Below are 20,007 nucleotides of genomic sequence, written 5' to 3' on the forward strand. Positions count from 1 at the left end.
CCACATATATAGAAAAGGCCAGAAGAGGTGCTGTGACTCAAGTGGTAGAGTGCTAGCCTTGAGCGAAGAGGCAAAGGACAGTGCTCAGACCCTGAGGTCAAGCTCCAGGACTGGCAAAAAAAAAAAAAGTCTCACAGACTTTCCTGCTTAGAGTGGCTTCAAACCATGATCTTCATATCTCAGCCTCTTGAGTAACTAGGATTACAGGCATGAGCCACCAACACCCAGCTTAAATTGACTTTTGTACAGAATGAGAGAGATCTAGTTTGGTCTTCTATATGTGTACATCCAACTTCCCTAGTACCATTGCTCAAGAGGCAATCTTTTCTACAGAGTATGTTTTGGGCATCTTTGTTGAGCATCCAGTGGATACATTTTATTTTTAGGACTTCTATTATATTCCATTGGTTTATACGTCTGGTTTTGTGCCCTAATAAGAACAAGGCCCAGGGGCTGGGAATGTGGCTTAGTGCTTGCCTAGCACAGAGCCTTGGGTTTGATTCCTCAGCACCACATAAACGCAAAACGCCAGAAGGGAGCTGTGGCTCAGGAGGTAAAGTGCTAGCTAGCCTTGAGCTAGGAACAGTGCTAGGAAAAGAAGCTATGGGCAGTGCTCAGGCCCCGAGTCCAAGCCCCAGGATTGGCCAAAAAAAAGAAGAAGAAAGAAAAAGAATGAGGCCCAGATTTCAAACACCAGTACTTAAAATAAAAAGTCAAACTCCAAAACCAAAAACCATCAGAGTTCAACTTCAATTATGGAGCTGACATGTATATGTATGTGTATTTTCTCTGGCCTCCATCACAACAGAAAGATATTGTATACCTAAAATTCAACTGGTTCTATGGAATGTTATTACAGTTCAAAAGAACAATTAAGGGCTGGGAATATGGCCTAGTGGTAAAAGTGCTTGTCTCGTATACATGAAGCCCTGGGTTCGTTTCCTCAGTACCACATATATAGAAAAAGCCAGAGGTGGCGCTGTGGCTCAAGTGGCAGAGTGCTAGCCTTGAGCAAAAAGAGGCCAGGGACAGTGCTCAGGCCCTGAGTTCAAGCCCCATTACTGGCAAAAAAAAAAAAAAGAACAATTAATATCCTAGCTACCACACAAAAGCAAATATGAATAGCTCAATATCATAGAATCTAAAATTCTAACTAAGCACATTCAAGTTTTAATACTATGTTCCTATTAATATATTCTCTCTAGTACATTCCATGTTACCACTGAAACCCAACATCTAATTTTTTTTCCTTACTAAATTGAGAACTTTTACCATTTTATTCACTTATTTATTTATTTTTTGCCAGTCCTGGGCCTTGGACTCAGGGCCTGAGCACTGTCCCTGGCTTCTTTTTGCACAAGGCTAGCACTCTGCCACTTGAGTCACAGCGCCACTTCTGTTTGCTACATGTGTGGTACTGAGGAATCAAACCTAGGACTTCATGTATACGAGGCAAGCACTCTTGCCACTATGCCATATTCCCAGCCCCTACCATTTTATTTAAAGGAAACATTTTATGGCCTCACTTTGTCACATTAAAATTCTTAAAATCTGCTAAGGCTTTGGTCCACTATTCAAATAGCTACATGTCCACAGGTGCTATAATATTCCAACACCTGATAGTATAACCAATACTGATACTATATGACTAGTAAGTCGGTAAGAATAAATTTGGATACGCTGTCTTGAGCAGATGGCTCAAGTGTCATCATGCTACTCACAGCCGTGTACAAGTTAAAAACCTATGAACTGTATGTTTCTGAAATTTTCCATTAAATATTTTCAGACTTCAGGTGCAGATAAGGAGGGGAAGGAGTACTGTATAAGTCAAAGATACATATAAGTAATTCCCAAATAGCTAACAAATAAACACTATTAGTAGTAATAAAAAGCATACTAACTTAAAAATATAAGATATATTTAAAGAAGCGTTCACATTAACAAAGATAAAATAATACCACAGAAAATGGAACAAAGAATTTCATGTACTCATATAACTGCTATTAGAAATATATTTCATAGAATGCCAATAAAAATATACATTACTATAACTCTTAGGTACTATCATGCAGAGATTAACATTCAGATGCCAATTCCTTATATACTGAATTTATTTTTGCCCTGAAGAGAAAGTGCATGGTATTGAAAATTCAAAAGGATTCATAGTTAAGACATAAAATCTCTAACAACTTACTGTTTCAAAGCTGCCTTTATGCATCAAGTCAATGGGTGGCCGGAATAGATCTGCAAGAGTAGTTAATTTTTTATCTATTGCTCCTCCATTTCTTAATTCCTGTTCTTGCCTAACTGCAACAGAGAAAAAATTTAAAGATTCAATTAGCTATAAATCTTGAATTACATATTAAGAGTAATCTTGTATTAATTTAAAATAATTGCTAAACAAGGTGCTTGACTTCAGATGCAAAGATCTAATGCTGGGCTGGGAATATGGCCTAGTGGCAAGAGTGCCTGCCTCGTATACATGAGGCCCTGGGTTCAATTCCTCAGCACCACATATACAGAAAATGGCCAGAAGTGGCGCTGTGGCTCAAGTGGCAGAGTGCTAGCCTTGAGCAAAAAAGAAGCCAGGGACAGTGCTCAGGCCCTGAGTTCACGGCCTAGGACTGGCAAAAAAAAAAAAAAAAAAAAAAAAAAGATCTAATGCTAACTCTGAAAAAAAATACAAAGAGGTAAAAAGGAAATCCTAAGACCTGTTAACATTTCGGATCCACAAAATAAAAGAAAATTTCAAATAGTCACTTTGTAGAGAGGCTAACAGGATAATGAAGGTTGAATATTGTTGAAATAAATTATTGGGAACTATGAAATGAACAAGAAAACCTGTTTGCTGGGATGCTACTTTTTTAGGGGATGGAGACAGGGAGTGGGTGTAGAGGTGATTAAACTGAAATACAGTAAAACTAGAATACCATGTAAATATGTATGGAGATATAACAATGAGCTCCCCTCTGGTATAGATGATACAAGCCAGTAATAATAAGGCTGATTATTATAAAAGTCACCTTGAGTTAAGAGTGTAGGTAAGGGTTAAAGCTTGCTTATTAGGATATAATAGGCCCTGGATTTGATTTCTCAGCACACCAGACACATACCCAGACATACACACAGTCATGTATGCAAAATAGTTTCCTTTACACATCCAAAAACATTGAAAGAAGAAAGCTTCCAATCTCAATGATCTTAATTTCTTAATTCATCTGATCTTTCTAGTTCCATTCCATTCCCAATTTTTAAAGATCACATCTAACAATAGAGATGATGACCACTGTTGTCACTGTGTAGTGGAAGGAAGGTCACAGATTTCCTTGATGAATTAGTTTAGGTTCCCTTACAACACCCTCCTAAGTTATACAATCTATCTGTGTCTTGATTATTTCATTTTAAAGCAATTACATAATCAAGCACAGACTAAAAGTTTCTCATGTTATAGTCTAAAAATCATTCTCATTTCTTTAGAATTCGATTGCTAACTCAATGTAAAATCCATTAAAAGATAAAGGCCAAGACCTTTCTTCTGAGTTACTTCATGAAAGAATATAAAGCTATTCCATACAACTGCAGAATTTTTCTGCCAGTCCTGGGGCTTGAACTCAGAGCCTGAGCACTGTCCCTCGCTTCTTTTTGCTCAAGGCTAGCACTCTACCACTTGAGCCACAGCGCCACTTCTGGCCTTTTCTATATATGTGGTGCTGAGGAATCGAACCCAGGGGTTCATGAATCTGAAGCAAGCACTCTACCACTAAGCCATATTTATTCCCAGCCCATCTGCTCTTTTTTAATCAACAATAACCATTTTCATTCATTATTCTTTCAATTCACAGAAAAAGGATTGTAAGAGAACTCGATATGAATTTTATTTAGTTTACTAGAGTCAGCCTTTCAGTGCTTATTCAGAAGGTGATTTGAGTTGGTATATTTCTCATATTATTTCCTTAAGTTTTTCTTTGACCGCCTGTAAACATATTTTGAAAAAAAAAAAAATTGGGGGTGGTGGTGCAAGTCCTAAGACTTGAACTCAGAATCTGGGCACTGTTGAGCTTTTGTGCTCAAGGCACTTGAGCTACAGCTCCACTTTTTGTTTTTATGGTGTTTAATTGGAGGTAAGAGTCTCATGGACTTTCCTGGCCAGGCTGGATTCAAACCATGATCCTCAGATCTCAGCCTCCTGAGTAGGATTATAGGTATGAGCAACCAATGTCATTCTTCTACACAAATAGGTTAGAATTTAGAACAATCTGGCTTAGGACTTATTGATAAACTAAATTTATAATTTAACTTTAAGGATTCAACTTCAAGCCTACTAACCACTTTTTTCTTTTTTGCCAGTACTGGGGCTTGAACTCAGGGCCCAAGTACTGTCCCTGGCTTCTTTCTGCTCAAGGATAGTACTCTATCCCTTGAGCCACAGTGCCACTTCTGGCTTTTTCTGTATAACATGGCACTGAGGAATCAAACCAGGGCTTCATGCATGCTAGGCAAGGACTCCACTAGGCCACATTCCCAGCCCCCTACTAACCACTTGAATCACACATCCCAGCACTTTTAGTTTCAGAGAGCATCCCATTAACTTTAACTGGGCTAGCCTAGTACCACAATCTTGTCTCCTACTACAATCCTCTGTCTTTATTCTCTTAAGTAGCTGGGATTACAAGTGTATACCACCACACTCAGCTCCTGATTTCACTTCTTAAAGTGAATCCTTCTCAAAATAATTATACCTTATATTAATAACCTTTTCCTTTTTAACCAAAAGGGAAGGAAAGAAGGAGATGATAAACTGACCACAGATACCTACTAGTTTCAGTTTGAAAATCTCGAAAACCATCAAATATTGAACGTGCAGGACGTCGTCGTTTAGGAGCTGTAAGGGGAAAAAAGAATTGATTCAAAAACTTAAACACTGATTTTGAGAATTCTAAAAACTTCCTTATCTGTAAGTGTTTTTTATTTTAAAACATACAGGTGATATTAATGGAGCCCTCTCTAAATAAATATTTTAAGTGTTTTACCAGGTGTCAGTGGCTCACACCTGTAATCCTAGCTACTCATGAGACTGAGATCTGAGGATGGATGTTCAAGCCAGCCAAGGCAGGAAAATCTGTGAGCCTCTTATCTCCAAACCAACAAAAAGCCAGAAAAGAAGTGGTAGAACTCTAGCATTGAGCAAAAAACTTCAGGGATAACACTCAGGCCTTCAGTTCAAGTCCCAGGACTGGCACCAAAAACAGAAAAAAAAGGTAAGAATTCAAATGGAGATTAAAGGAAAAAGATTCTGAGGATGAGTTTACATACCACACATGCTGCATATGCTGCATTCCCAATTCAGGTTAGCCTAAGGGATCTGATACCCTGTGATATAGCATATGAGTATCAAAGACTAAACTCTTAAGATTTAAGGACTCAGTCTTAAAGTGTGTGGATACGCATACAAAAACAGTAACATCAGAAAACATCTTGGATTTTAGAATGAAGTATTTTTACATGTTTTAGTAACAAAAAATGAATAGAACCAAGATTTTCTGCTAACTCTATGATCTTTAAATATTTTACAGATAAGACCAAGAGAGCTGGGAATGTGGCTTAGCAGTGGAGTGCTTCCCTAGCAGGCAGGAAGCCCTGGGTTTGATTCCTCAGTACCACATAAAGAGAAAAAGCCAGAGGAGGCACTGTGGCTCAAGTGGTAGTGCTAGCCTTGAGAAAAAGAAGCTCAGTGACAGTGCGCAGGCCCTGAGTTCAAGCCCAGGACTGGACCCCCCCCCCCAAAAAAAAAACCCAAAAGATCAAGAAAACAATAATCAAAATGTTATATTCCTGCATGGAAGTATTTTCAAACCTAAAAACATTACCAGATCACTTACATATAACAAATAAGGATTGCTACTGATTCTTTCAATACAGTAGTTATTATTAAGTTGGCTTGTGGCAAGCCTGCCCAGCTTATAACCAAATTAGTAGCAGGATGGTCATGCAGCCCATTTCAAAGCATGTTTCCTTATAGCCTGTGTTTGTCATTACATAGGAAAATTATTTCCAAGAACTGAGTAAAAAAAAAAAAAAAGTAGAACCACATTAAATACATTGTTTTATTTAAAATGTCTGTGTACCACATATATCAACATTTATGCTACAGAATCAGTTACTTCTGTGATTGGAAGAGAAAATCATTTACCAGTTTTATAGTCAACGTTTTTACATTTAAATTCAATTTCTTGGGGCTGGGAATATGGCCTAGTGGCAAGAGTGCTTGCCTCGTATACATGAAAGCCCTAGGTTCGATTCCTCAGCACCATATATATAGAAAAAGCCAGAAGTGGCGCTGTGGCTCAAGTGTTAGAGCCTTGAGCAAAAAGAAGCCAGGGACAGCGCTCAGGCCCTGAATTCAAGCCTCAGGACTGGCAAAAGGAAAAAAGAAAAAAGAAAATCACAAAAATTAAGTTCAATTTCTTTAAATCAACATCTTCATTTTCTTTTCTTTTTTTTTTTTTTGCCAGTCCTGGGGCTTGGACTCAGGGCCTGAGCCCTGTCCCTGGCTTCTTCCCGCTCAAGGCTAGCACTCTGCCACTTGAGCCACAGCGCCACTTCTGGCCATTTTCTGTATATGTGGTACTGGGGAATTGAACCCAGGGCCTCATGAATACGAGGCAGGCACTCTAGCCACTAGGCCATATCCCCAGCCCTCATTTTCTTTTCTTAATTCCCTCTGTTTTTCCCTCTCCTTCTTCCTTCCTATTTAATAAATATTAAGGCCAGGTACCAGTAACTCATACTTGTAATTACAGCTACTCATGGGGCTGAGATCTGAGGATCCCAAAAGCCAGCCTGGGCAGGAAAGTCCATGCGACCACCAGAAAATTGAAAGTGGCACTGTGGCTCAAAGTGGTACTAACTTTGAGGGAAAAAGGTCAGCATCCAGGACCTGAGTTCAAGCCTCACAATGGACAAAAAAATAAATAAATAAAATAAAATAAAGGTAAAAAAAGAAAAAGAACTAAGCCAGGGGCTAAGAATATGGCTTGCCTTAGTATGCATGAAACCCTGGGTTCGATTTCCCCAGTACCACAAAAACTGAAAAAGCTGGAAGTGGGGCTGGGGCTCAAGTGGTAGAGCTCTAGCCTTGAGCAGAGAGAGGCTCAGGGACAGAGCCCAGGCCCTGAGTTCAAGCTACATGACTGTCAAAAAAAAGAATTAAGCCATATTATTCTTTTGAATTTTAGAGCAAATGTTGTCATTAGTTCCTATTAAAAATGTGCAACCAAAAAAATGTGTAACAGCCAGACACTGATGGCTCACAACTGTAATCATAGCTACTAAGGAGACTGAGATCTGAGAATCCTGGTTTGAAACCATCATGGGCAGCAAAGTCCATGAGACTCTTATCTCTAATTAACCACTAAAAAGCCAGAAGTAGAACTGTGGCTCAAGTGGTAGAGCAATAGCCTTGAATAAAAGCTCAGGGACAGCACCTAGAACACCCAGGCCTGAGTTTAAGCCCTAAGACTGGCACAAACAAAAATAAAATTTTAATTTTAATTAAAAAAATGTATAGGGTGCTCGCTTTGGCACCACACATACTAAAATCAAAACGAGACAAGAGAAGATTAGCCTGGCCCCGGCACAAAGATGATACGCAAATTCATGAAGCATTCCATTAAAAAAAAAAAAAGATGTAGGTTTCTGGCAAGAAGAGTACTATAGCTTCTTAAATAATCCCATCTTTGTGTGTATGTGCATGTGTGCTGGAGTACTGTCCTTTACTTTTTTTCAACTCAAGGATGGTATTCCAGGGGGCTAGCTAGGAATATGGCCTAGTGGCAAGAGTGCTTGCCTCATATACATGAAGCCCTGGGTTCGATTCCTCAGCACCACATATATAGAAAATGGCCAGAAGTGGCGCTGTGGCTCAAGTGGCAGAGTGCTAGCCTTGAGCAAAAAAAAAAGCCAGGGACAGTGCTCAGGCCCTGAGCTCAAGGCCCAGGACTGGCCCAAGGATGGTATTCCACCACTTGAGTTACAGCTCCACTTTCAGCTTTGCTGACTAAACCAAGAGTCGAGTCTCAAAGACTTTCCTGCCCAGGCTTACTTTGAACTTTGATCCTGAGATCTCAGCCTCCCTGAGTATCCAGGATTAGAAGTGTGAACCACTGGTCCCTGCATCAAATAATGCCATCTTAAAACTAGCTTTCTGATCATTTTTAACCTTAATAAAGCAAAGACATCTTAGGACAAAACAGAAAAACTGCTAGGAAAGTATATAGGCAGCTGGAAATGTGGCTTAGTGGTAGAGTACCTGTCTAGCATGCATGAAGCCCTGGGTTCCTCAGTCCTACGGAAGAGGCACTGTGACTCAGTGGTATAGTGCTAACCTTAAGCACAAAGCAGCTCAGGAACAGTGCCCAGGCCCAGGACTGAAGGAAAAAAAAAAGTATATAGGCTAGGTATGGCGGCTCAGCGGTAGAGTGCTTGCCTAGTATGCATGAAGCCCTGGGTTCAATTCCTCAGCACCACATAAACAGAAAAAGCTTGAAGTGGTGCTGTGGCTCAAGTGGTAGAGTGCTAGCCTTGAGCAAAAAGAAGCCAGGAACAGTGCTCAGGCCCTGAGTCCAAGCCCCAGGACTGGCAAAAAAAAAAAAAAAAAAGGAGGTAAGGATCAGGGAATCATGCTTCAAGGTCAGTCCTATTCATGAAGGTCTTCAAGGCTAGATGCTGGTGGCTCACACCTGTAATCATAACTATTTAGGAGGCTGAGATCTCAAGACTGAGGTTCAAAGCCAGCCTGGGAAGTAAAGTCCATGAGATTCCTATGTCCAGTTAACTACCAGAGACACCAGAAGTGAAACTGTGGCTCAAAGTAGTAGACTGCTAGCTTCAGCAAAAAAAAGCTCAGGAACAGTGCCCAGGCCCTGAGTTCAAGCCCCACAACCGACAAAAGAAAAAAAATTTTCAAGACTTCATCTTACTCAATGGTTAGTATAACTGAATGAGCCTATTACTCCCAACACAAGGAAGCACAAGTAGGATCAAAGCCCAGGCCAGCCTGGGTATAAAGCAACCTTATCTTGAAAATAACCAAGGCAAGAGGGGCTGAAGTTCTCTATGGTCCAAGTGGTAGAACACCTGTCTTGCAAGCATGAGGCTCTGAGAGTTCAGATGCCAGTACAAGGACTTGGAGTCCAATCCCCAGTACTGCCTAAAGAAAACAAGAAACAGGCCTGGAAATTTGGTAGAATGATAGAGTGTTTGCCTAGCATGCAGGAAGCCCTGGGTTTGGTCCCTCAGTACCACATACACAGAAAAGGCTGTATGTGGTGATGTGACTCAAGTGGTAGAGTGCTAGCCTTCAGCAAAAGAAAAGAAGCTCAGGAACAGTGCCCGGGCTCTAAGTTCAGTCCCCAGAATTGGCAAAAAAAAAAAAAAAAAAAAAAAAAAAAAGAGAGAGAGAGAGAGAAAGAAAGCAAGCAAAAAAAAGAAAGAAAGAAAAGAAATTAAAGTACACAATAATAGGGGAGATAAAGGCTAACCTCCTTAGCCTAAATTGACAAAGGCAGGCCAGTCAATAGTCTACATACTTTTTACTGCCTCCCTTTTCTGTTAAGTACTTGAACTCAGTAGGTTGAACTCATTAGGTTCCCCTATAGCCAACTTTCTACTCAGACTCTTTTATTTTTAAGCTCATAAACTGTTCCCATTTGTTTTCCTCCCCATTTATCCGAAATCAAACAAAGAACATCTCCCCAAGCTACACTTCTGCCTGGTTCCTTAGTGTGGTTTCCTTCTCTCTTGCAGACCATTTTCTACAAGCAAACACCAGTCCTCTATTCTTATTCTCCTTCCCACATAGCAAGAGTGCTGGCCAAAGACACAAAGCTAAAAAGATCTAAAAGATTCGAAAGGAGCTTCAAAGATGGTTGTATAGCTCAAAGGTAGAGGGGTTTGGTACCTGGCACCATCCTCAGTCTGGCAGGGTAGGAAGGAGAAGGAACTTCAAAATCAAGGACAATGTGGAAGGACAGATAGAGGAAAACATTAAGAGTGGCATTCACTGGGCATTGATGGCTCATGTCTATAATCCTAACTACTCAGGGGGCTGAGATCTGAGGATTGCAGTTTAAAACCAGCTCAGGCAGGAAAGTCTATGAGACTCTTATCTCCAAATAACAACCAGAAAACTGGAAGTGGAGCTGTGGCTCAAAGTGGTAGAACACGGAGCCTTGAGCAAAAAAGCTGAGAGAAAGTGGCCAGGCCCTGAGTTTAAATACCATGGCCAACAGAAGAAAAAGAAAAGTGGCACTGTTCCACACTTTCATAAATCTGGGTTAATATTTGGCTTAACAGAAAACACCTTCATTATTTTAAATATACCATTTTTAAATTCAAGTATAGAAAGAATATTAAAATTCAGCTCCGGAAAGAAATGTAATTATACAGAAAGAATGTTAGGCTGAAGGGTGGTTTAAGCAAGACTGCCTGCCTAATAATCACAAAGTCTTGAGTTCAAAATTTAGTGCTGATAAAAAACAAAAACAAGGAGCTGGGAGCTGTTGGATCACGCCTATAATCCTAGCTACTCAGGAGGCTGAGATCTGAGGATAGTGGTTTGAAGCCAACATGGACAGGAAAAGTCTGTGAGACTCTTATCTCTAATGAACTACTAAGGAAAAGCTGGAACTGCTGCTAGGGCTTAAGTGGTAGAGTAGTAGCCTTGAGCACATCGGCTCAGTGACAATACCCAGACCCTGAGTTCAAGCCCAAGGACTGGCAAAAAAAAAAAAAAAAAAAAAAAGAAAAGAAAAATACCCCCAGGTGAGTGAATTATCTTTGATACATCTTAATGTTTATGCCGAAGTGGAGTCTGAAACTTTAAGTAATTGAGCTTTTCATACTCGGTTCTATGAAAATCCACTATTCCAGGATGTAGGTAGGCCTTAAATAGGGCCTCAATTATCCCTTGCTATGATTTGAGTGTTACCCCAAAGGCTGATGGGGATGGGTTAAAGGCTTGGTCCCCAGCCAATGGCACTATTAGGAAGTGGTAATAAAGCCTTGGAGAAGTGGGAGCTACTGGAAAGAATTTAGGCCACATGCTGTTGAAAGTATCTGGGATTCTGGTCTCTTCCTTTCTTCTTTTTGTTTCCTAGCTGCCATGAGGTGAGCAGCTCCCCTCTCTATGCTCAAAAGCAGTCATGCCAACCATGACTGGAACTTCCAAACCCGAGGCAAAATTAACTTCTCATTTTTTTTTTTTTTTTTTTTGGCCAGTCCTGGGGCTTGAACTCAGGGTCTCTGAGCACTGTCCCTGGCTTCTTTCGGCTCAAGGCTGGCACTGTACCACTTGAGCCACAGTGCCACTTATGGCTTTTTCTGTATATGTGGTGGTGAGGAATAGAGCCAAGGGCTTCATGCATGCATGCTAGGTGAGCACTCTACCACTAAGCCACATTCGCAGCCCAAACTCTCTTTTTAAGATGATTGTCTCATATGTTTTGTTACAATAATGTGAAACTAACATATTTTATCTCCCTGTATTTTACTTGTGAATATCCTAAGGGCAAGAGCAAGACCAAGATGAATACAGCAGATGATGAAATGGAATGCCACTTCTAAGATTAAGTTATAAAAGGACAATGGCTTCCTTCATGGGCTGCCTTCTCATTGCTCTTTAGTAAGGAAGTGATCATCTCTGTCAAAAAGTTTTAAAGGAGAGTCTCCACTCAAGTTCTGGCATGAATAGAGCCAGGCTGAAAACAGGATTCCACTCTGAGAGACACCCTAACTCACAGGCAAATCATACCTGGGTTCCTGACCTGCAGAAACTGAGAGATTACAAATACTTATGCCAATCAGCTTAATTATTGAAGATGTACAACAGTAGCAAATATGTAGCAGAATCCATTTGTAGTCTGGATGGATCATACATTTAATAATATCACTTCACTGAACTAAACAAGTATTGATCATTTCATTACAGAATTGAAAAACAAAATCAAGCTGAGCACTGGTGGCCCATACTTGTAATCACAACTACTCAAAAGTTGAGACCCAGAAGAAGGTTCAAAGCCAGACTTGGCAGAAAAGTCTGCAAGATTCCATCTCCAAACTAACAATGCTATTCTGAGGTGTCACTCAAGTAAGTGGTAAAGCACTAGCCAAGTAAGGAAAATGAGTAAACATGATGCCTGGAGTTCAAAGCCCTGGTACGTACGTACATACACACGTACACGTACACGTACATACACACACACACAGTCTAATAATGAAAGGTAAGGTTGATTTCCTAAATATAGTCCCTCTCATTCCCTCTTCATTATATGTCAATCTTGAGGTTAAAAAAAAAATAATCAAATGGAACTCTGTTGCCTCTGACCAACAGCAATATAGCAAAGAATTCATTTCCTGGTCCTTGTATTTTTGGTAGCCTTGAACTCAGGGTCTTCCACTTTAGAGGCAGGTGCTGTACCACTTGAACCATGTTCCCAACCCTCTTTACTCTAGTCTTTTGTTGTTGTTGTCAGTTGTGGGGCTTGAACACAGGGTCTAGATGCTATCCCTATGCATTTTTGCTCAAGGCTAGAGCACTAACACTTTGAGCCACAGCCCCACTTTTGGTTTTCTGATGGTTAATTGTAGATAAGAATCTCCTGGGGCTGGGAATATAGCCTAGTGGTAAAGTGTTCGCCTCATATACATGAAGACCTGGGTTCGATTCCTCAGCACCACATACATAGAAAAAGCCAGAAGTGGTGCTGTGACTCAAGTGGTAGAGTGCTAGCCTTAAGCAAAAAGAAGTCAAGGACAGTGCTTAGGCCCTGAGTTCAACCCCAGGACTGGCAAAAAAAAAAAAAAAAAAAAAAAAAACAAGAATCTCCTCAACTTTCCCACCTGGGTTGGCTTTGAAACTTGATCTCAGATCTCCGCCTCCTAAATAACCAGGATTGTAAGCATGAGCCACCAGCACTTATCCACTCCAAAATTCTGCCTCTGTTCCTATAATCAATAGAAAATACAATTCCCAGGAGCATTATTCTTTAGTTCCAAAATCTATCAATAGTCATTTACATGAAAAAAATGCTATATAATATTTGGTATGCAAAGAACGCAATAATGCCTGGCTGACTTGAATAGTCCAAAAAGTATGAATACCATAATATTCAGGGCTGGGGTATGTGGCTTAGTGGTGGAGTGCTCACCTAGCATGCCTGAAGTCCTGGGTTCAATTCTTCAATACCACAGACACAGAAAAAGCTGGAAATGTCGCTATGGCTCAAGTGGTAGAAGGCTATCATTGTGCAAAAGAAGCTCAGGGACGGTGCCTAAGCCTGAGTTCAAGCCTCAGGACTGGCAAAAAAAAATACCATGGTATTCAAATTTTAATCATGTCACTTTACATTTACTTCTGGATCTAGACAGTAAAGACAGCCTCCATATCTGTGGGGTCCATGTATGAAAAGAATTAGGGGAAAAAGTATTTTCAGGGCCAAGAATGTAGTTCAGTAGTGGAGCACTTGCCTGGTATACATGAGGCTCTAGGCTTGATTCCCACTACCAAAAAGATTCCATCTGTACTAAACATTTACAGAATATTTTTGTCATTATTCCCTAATGTAGCAAAGATTTACAAAGCATTTACACTGGATTGGGTATTGTAAATAATCTAGAGATGTATACAGGAGAATGTATACAGATTATATGCAAACACTAAACTAGCTTATATGAGAGACTTAAGTACTCTTTAATTTTGATTTCCATGAAGTGGGAACTCTTGGAACTGATCCTCCAGAGACACAGACAACTCTACATTCTTTTTTTTTTCTTTTTTGTTTTTTGTGCCAGTCCCGGGCCTTGGACTCAGGACCTGAGCACTGTCCCTGGCTTCTTTTTGCTCAAAGCTAGCACTCTGCCACTTGAGCCACAGTACCATTTCTGGCCATTTTCTATATATGTGGTGCTGGGGAATCGAACCCAGGGCTTCATGTATATGAGGCAAGCACTCTTGCCACTAGGCCATATTCCCAGCCCTACATTCTTTATATATTGTTAAAATATAATTATATTGGGGTGTACAGAGGAGCTACCATTTCCTAAGTCAGGTAATGAGTACATTTCTTTATGGACAATGACACTCTTTCCTTCACTTTCCTCGTTTCTCCTTCTCATCCCTGCCCACAATTTGCAAAGCTCGTTTTCCACACAGAGTCTACTGAAAACTATTTGTTCATCTTCCTCTCTCCATGTTTCTGCACCATCTAAAAACTCCAAAAAAAAAACAAACCCCACAAACAATACTACCACCCCCACCATCACCATTACCACCACCACCAACAACAAAAACATGTTTCCAGTTGCTGATATCATTTCTTGATATAGTAAACTCAAATTTGCCTGGTTAAAGATCTATCATACAAAAACTTCTACCATACTATGATTTAATTTTTTCATCCTTTACTTATAACTTACTTCTCAATTCTGAATTACTTACAAAGCTTTACACAGTCTCGTTCTCAATGTTAAACAACTTCTCTGCATTACTACTGTCGAAATACAACATTCATTTTTATCATCTCTGCCCAAACACATTAAAATCCCAATCTTCTGCCAGGCACTGATGGCTCATGACTATAATCCTTGCTACACAGAAGGCTGAGATTTGAGGACTTTGGTTCAAAGTCAACCTTGGTAGGAAAGTCTGTGAGATTCTTATCTACAATGAACTACCAAAAAAAGGCCAGAAGCGGAGGTGTGGCTCAAGTGGTAGAGCTAATAATGCCTTGACCTGAAGAGCTCAGGAACAGTGCCCAGGACCAGAGTTCAAGCCCCACGACCACCAACAAAAAAAATGTTTTACAGACTTTGCTGCTCGGGCTGGCTTTAAACCATGATCCTCAGATCTCAGCATTCTGAACAGCTAGGATTACAGGCATAAATCATCAGCACACAGCATAATTTCTTTTTAAGGAGGAAGAGTAATAAATGAGGTGAAATTGTTGGGATATGTTGTCTACATTTGCAGAAATGTCACAATGAAACTCCTCTTTTACAACTAACTGAGCAAGTTCTCACAAGTCTTTCTTCTAAAACCTAAAGATGGACACCCTCATGCCTGTTATCCTACCAACTAAGGAGGTGAGATATGAGAAACATGGTTCAAAGCCAGCCTGTGCAGAAAAGTCTGTGAGACTCTTATCTCCAATTATTCACCAAAAAGCCAGAATTGGAGCTAAGACGCAAGTGATAGTACTTGATAGTGCTACCTGTTAGGGAAAAAAAAAAAAAGTTTAGAGACAGCACCTAAGCCCTGAGTTAAAGCTCCAGGTTTTACACCAAAAACAAAAAACAAAACAAACAAACAAACAAAAAAAAACCACAAAAACTTAGCCAGGAGCTGATGGCTCATGCCTAATAATTCGAGCTATTCTGGAGGCTAAGTGAGAGCTAAGGATAGTGGTTCAAAGCCAGCCAGAGGGGCTGGGAATATGGCCTAGTGGTAAAGTGCTCACCTCGTATACATGAAGCCCTGGGTTCGATTCCTCAGCACCACATATATAGCGAAAAGCTGGAAGAAGCGCTGTGGCTCAAGAGGTAGAGTGCTAGCCTTGAGCAAAAAGAAGCCAGGGACAGTGCTAAGGCCCTGAGTCCAGCCCCAGGACTGGCAACAAAAACAAAACAAATAAAGCCAGCCAGAAAAACGGGAAGTGGAGCTGTCTAAAGTGCTAGCTTTGAGCAAAAGAACCACTAAGGGACAATGCCCAAGCACCATGACCAAGATAAAAAACTAAAGAAAACAACAAAGCCAAATAAAACTATAGAGAAAAGTGAACTTACCACCAAACAAAGGTTCTGGTTCCACCAATATTTCTTGCTTTTGAGGAATTGGAGCACGCACTTCTTCTCTATTGAAAAAAAGTAAGAAAATTATCAAAATGAAAATCATTTCCTAGTAGCAACTGCTTTTTCTTTCTACAATTGTAAATGTAAACAAGGAAAATGAACACCAATGTTGTGACTTTTGGAACCAAAGTAACCATTCTCAGTGTTTTAAATTATAATGAACTAAGATGGAATGGTGAAAAGATTTGTTATCTTCCCTTTTTCATGTGACATGTTTGTATTAAGTACTTGTTGAGCAAAATTGCAACAACTTTAGAAAATATTGCACATGAACCTTACCCAAGAAAAAGACATTGGTTTATGAAATGATAAAAACACTAAAAAGTCCTCAAGTGAGATGATACTGTCCTAATTGCCTTTTTTTTTTTTTTGTTAAACTACCTCTAAATTAATACAATATTGTTTCCACTGAAAAGTCCTTTTCCCCCTAATTCTGGGACTTGAACTCAGGGTCTAGCCGTTTTTCTGTATATGTAGTGCTGAGGAATCGAACCCAGGGCTTCATGTATATGAGGCAAGCACTCTTGCCACTAGGCCATATTCCCAGGCCCACTGAACTCAGGGTCTAGGCACTGTCCCTGAGCTTCTTTTGCTCAAGGCTAGCACTCTACCACTTGAGCCACAGCACCACTTCCGGCTTTTTTTCTGTTTATGTGGTACTGAGGAACCGAACCCAGGGCTTCATGCATACGAGGCAAGTACTCTACACTAAGCCACATTCCCAACCCAATATTGGTATTTTTAATAGTATCTTACAAGGGGCTGGGAATATGGCCTAGTGGTAAAGTGCTTGCCTCGTATACATGAAGCCCTGGGTTTGATTCCTCAGTACCACATATATAGAAAAAGCTGGAAGTGGCACTGTGGCTCAGTAGTAGAGTGCTAGCCTTGAGTAAAAAGAAGCCAGGGACAGTGCTCAGGCCCTGAATTCAAGCCCCAGGACTGGAAAAAAAATAGTACCTTACAATTTTTTTTTTCTTGTTTTGGCCATGTATTTCCAGTGTAATCCCATTCTGCTCCAACATGGCTCATTTTCCTTGACTGTATGCCAGTATTGGATACACATGCTTTTTCACTCAAGGCTATATCACTTGAACTACAACTCTCTTCTGGCTTTTTGCTGGGTTACTTAAGAAAAAGTCTCTCTCACATCTATCTGCCAGTCTAATTTCAAATATTGATCCTAAGATCTCAGCTGAGTAGCTTATAGGCCACAAGCACCCAGCTTTGGATCCTATGTTTAAAAGAAATCAATAAGAAAATGTTTTATACCTGGTGCCAGTGGTACACACCTATAATCCTAGATATTCAGGAGGCTAAGATCTGAGAATCATGGTTCAAAGCCATCCCAAGCCAGCCTGGGCAGGAAAGTCCATGGGACTCATCTCCAGTTATACCAGAAAACCAGAAGTAGAGCTGTGGCTCAAAGTGGTAGGGCCCTTGCCTTGACCAAAAGAACTCAGGGACAACAAGCACCCAGGCCCCTGAGTTCAAGCCCCATGGCCAACAAGAAAAAAAAAAGAAAGGGGGGAGGGGAAGGAGGGAGGGAGAGAAGAAAAAAAGAAAGAAAAGAGAAGAGAAAAGGATAAACTGGGTACTGGTGGCTCCTACCAGTAATCCTACCTACTAAGGAGGCTGAGATCTGAGGATTGTGATTCAAGCCAATCTGTACAGAAAAGTCCCCATGAGACTCTTATCTCCAATTAATCCCCAGAAAACTGGAAGTAGAGTTGTGGCTCAAAGTACTAGAGTGCTAGCCTTGAACAAAAGAACTCAGGCATAGTGCTCAAGCCCTGAGTTCAAGCCCTACAACCAATTAACAGGAACAAAAAACAAACAAAAAAGGATTTAGAAAGCTAAACAATAATCATTAAGAGTTGATTTAAAGGAGTATATGTAAGCTGGGAATGTGGCTTAGTGGTAGAGTGCTTGCCTAGCATACATGAAGCACTGAGTTTGACTCCTCAGTACCACATAAACAGAAAAAGCCAGAAGTGGCACTGTGGCTCTCAAGTGGTAAGGGTGCTTGCCTAGAGCAAAAAGAAGCTCAGGGACAGCACCTAGACCCTGAGTTCAAGCCCCAGGCAACCAAAATAATGATGATGATGATGATGATGATAGTTTGTGATATTACTTTAAAATTCACTTCTAATTTAGTAAAATTTTGGTCCCTGGCCTGTTCATATTTAAAATGATTTTTCATTAATTATCTCATGGTATAATCAATGAGAATCATAAAAAGATAAAGGTACTAAACTCACTTGAGGTCTTCAATATTTTTGTTTATAAACCAATGGCTTTCCTTAGATTCATTTCTAATATTTTCGAAAGACTTGGTATTTTTTGTCCAGTAGGTAATAGTATCATAAGTAAAGGCTAAAACATCCAAATGTTTTAGTTCTAAACACTGAGGACATTTGATTAAGATATAAATGACCAGATTTTTAAAAAATTATTTTAACACTAGTCTTTAAATTCAGGGCCCCACACATATAAAGCACATGCTCTACACTGAGCTACTACACAGCCTAGAATTCTTTTATTTTCTTTCTTCTTCTTCTTCTTTTTTTTTTTTTTGTTGGTTATGGGAGGGCTGGGCACTGTCCCTGAGTCTTTTTGCTCATGAGCCACGGTTCTACTTCCTGTTGGTTAGTTGGAAGTAAGAGTCTCACAAACTTTCCTGTCTGGGCTGGCTTTGAACCATGATCCTCATATCTCAGTCTCCTGAGTAGCTAGGAATACAGGTATGAGTCACCAGTGCCTGGCTCCTTCACCCCCCTCCTCACCCCCCCACCCCACCCCCGTGGTCCTAGGGATTGAACTGAGAACCTCACAAACGCTAGGCAAGCACTCTACACTGAGCCACATCTTGCAATTTTTTTTATGACAACTCATTTTTTCAGGATAATGTAGGAGACTCTAGAATTTGGAACTTTACTACACATTATTTCCATAGCTGCTATTTAACTGTCATGTAGTTTTGTTGTCTCCCAGGTTAAAAAATGTGCATAATAACAAAGCCAACCTAAAAGGATTATTCCTTTTGGGGGGGAAGGATCTACTGGAGATTCAACACAGGGCCTCACAAGTACAGATGTTCTAAGGCCTGGGCTATGATCCTGTAAGGTTCTTCTTGTTGTTGGGTTCAGCTGTTGAGGAGGCACATAAGCCCCATACCCCAACCACCAGTCACCAAGCCAATCTTAGCAAAATAGTTCCACCTTCCACTCTGCCACTTGTTCACTTCTCAAGATTTTTTTTTTTTTTTGGCCAGTCCTGGGCCTTGGACTCAGGGCCTGAGCACTGTCCCTGGCTTCTTTCCGCTCAAGGCTAGCACTCTGCCACTTGAGCCACAGCGCCGCTTCTGGCCGTTTTCTATATATGTGGTGCTGGGGAATCGAACCTAGGGCCTCGTGTATCCGAGGCAGGCACTCTTGCCACTAGGCTATATCCCCAGCCCACTTCTCAAGATTTTTAAAGGAATTTATGCAGTTCTTTTGAGGTCTGAATAAGAGAGGGTTAAATAATATATAAAACAAGTCCTCTAGAGAATTTGAGGTATATAAGTACAAAAATATCCAGCTGATACTTTTTCAGAGTTTTTCAATGTTTAAGTTTTTTCAAATTCTAAAAACTACTTAATTTAGGCAAGGGGTAGTTCCTCACAATAAATTACAAATTCATACTCTGTGTGTGGTCTGACAGTGGAGACACTTGCTGAACTGGTACTGGGTTCTTCAGCAATTCCTCCACCATCCAAAAACATAGTGACTGCCATCTCCAGATTATTGTTGCAGGCTTCCAGCATATGTTTTCCTACACTTTCACTTGCACCTGAAACAGCAAAAGGACAGGGGGAAAACGTTAAGACAGACACCTTACATTCATATTATATTAAAATACAGAATTCCCAACAAATTAACAGTCCTTTTTCCTTTTAGAATGAATGATCTTTTTGATTAAAGCACTTTTGTTTACTTCTACCCTGCTGGCTAGCTGGGTGAAGCATACTGAGCTAGAAAATAACATAGCAATACTGAGACTGCAATCTCCACAATATTACAAAAACTAAATAAAAGATATACCATTTCCTTAAATGGTCCA

The 20,007-nt window shown here is 40.3% G+C and overlaps 1 protein-coding gene and 1 non-coding gene across 3 annotated transcripts in view; one reads left to right on the forward strand and one right to left on the reverse strand.

The window, feature by feature from the left end:
* Positions 1-20,007, reverse strand: part of Ubxn7 (UBX domain protein 7) — a 63,190-nt gene that overhangs the window by 24,349 nt on the left and 18,834 nt on the right. The window contains exons 2-5 of one of the 2 annotated variants that reach the window (XM_048346852.1): positions 19,590-19,737; positions 15,838-15,905; positions 4,817-4,882; positions 2,195-2,307 (exon numbers count right to left, since the gene is read on the reverse strand). In XM_048346852.1, the coding sequence (XP_048202809.1) occupies positions 2,195-2,307; positions 4,817-4,882; positions 15,838-15,905; positions 19,590-19,737 (395 nt within the window). The remainder of the gene's footprint in view (positions 1-2,194; positions 2,308-4,816; positions 4,883-15,837; positions 15,906-19,589; positions 19,738-20,007) is intronic. The other variant, XM_048346853.1, reaches the window with a different exon arrangement.
* On the forward strand, positions 7,569-7,676 carry LOC125352152. Its single transcript, XR_007211143.1, has one exon. It is a non-coding gene; the product is annotated as a U6 spliceosomal RNA (small nuclear RNA).

The sequence above is a fragment of the Perognathus longimembris genome, chromosome 5 (genome assembly GCF_023159225.1).
Source record: "Perognathus longimembris pacificus isolate PPM17 chromosome 5, ASM2315922v1, whole genome shotgun sequence".
NCBI lineage: Eukaryota > Metazoa > Chordata > Mammalia > Rodentia > Heteromyidae > Perognathus > Perognathus longimembris.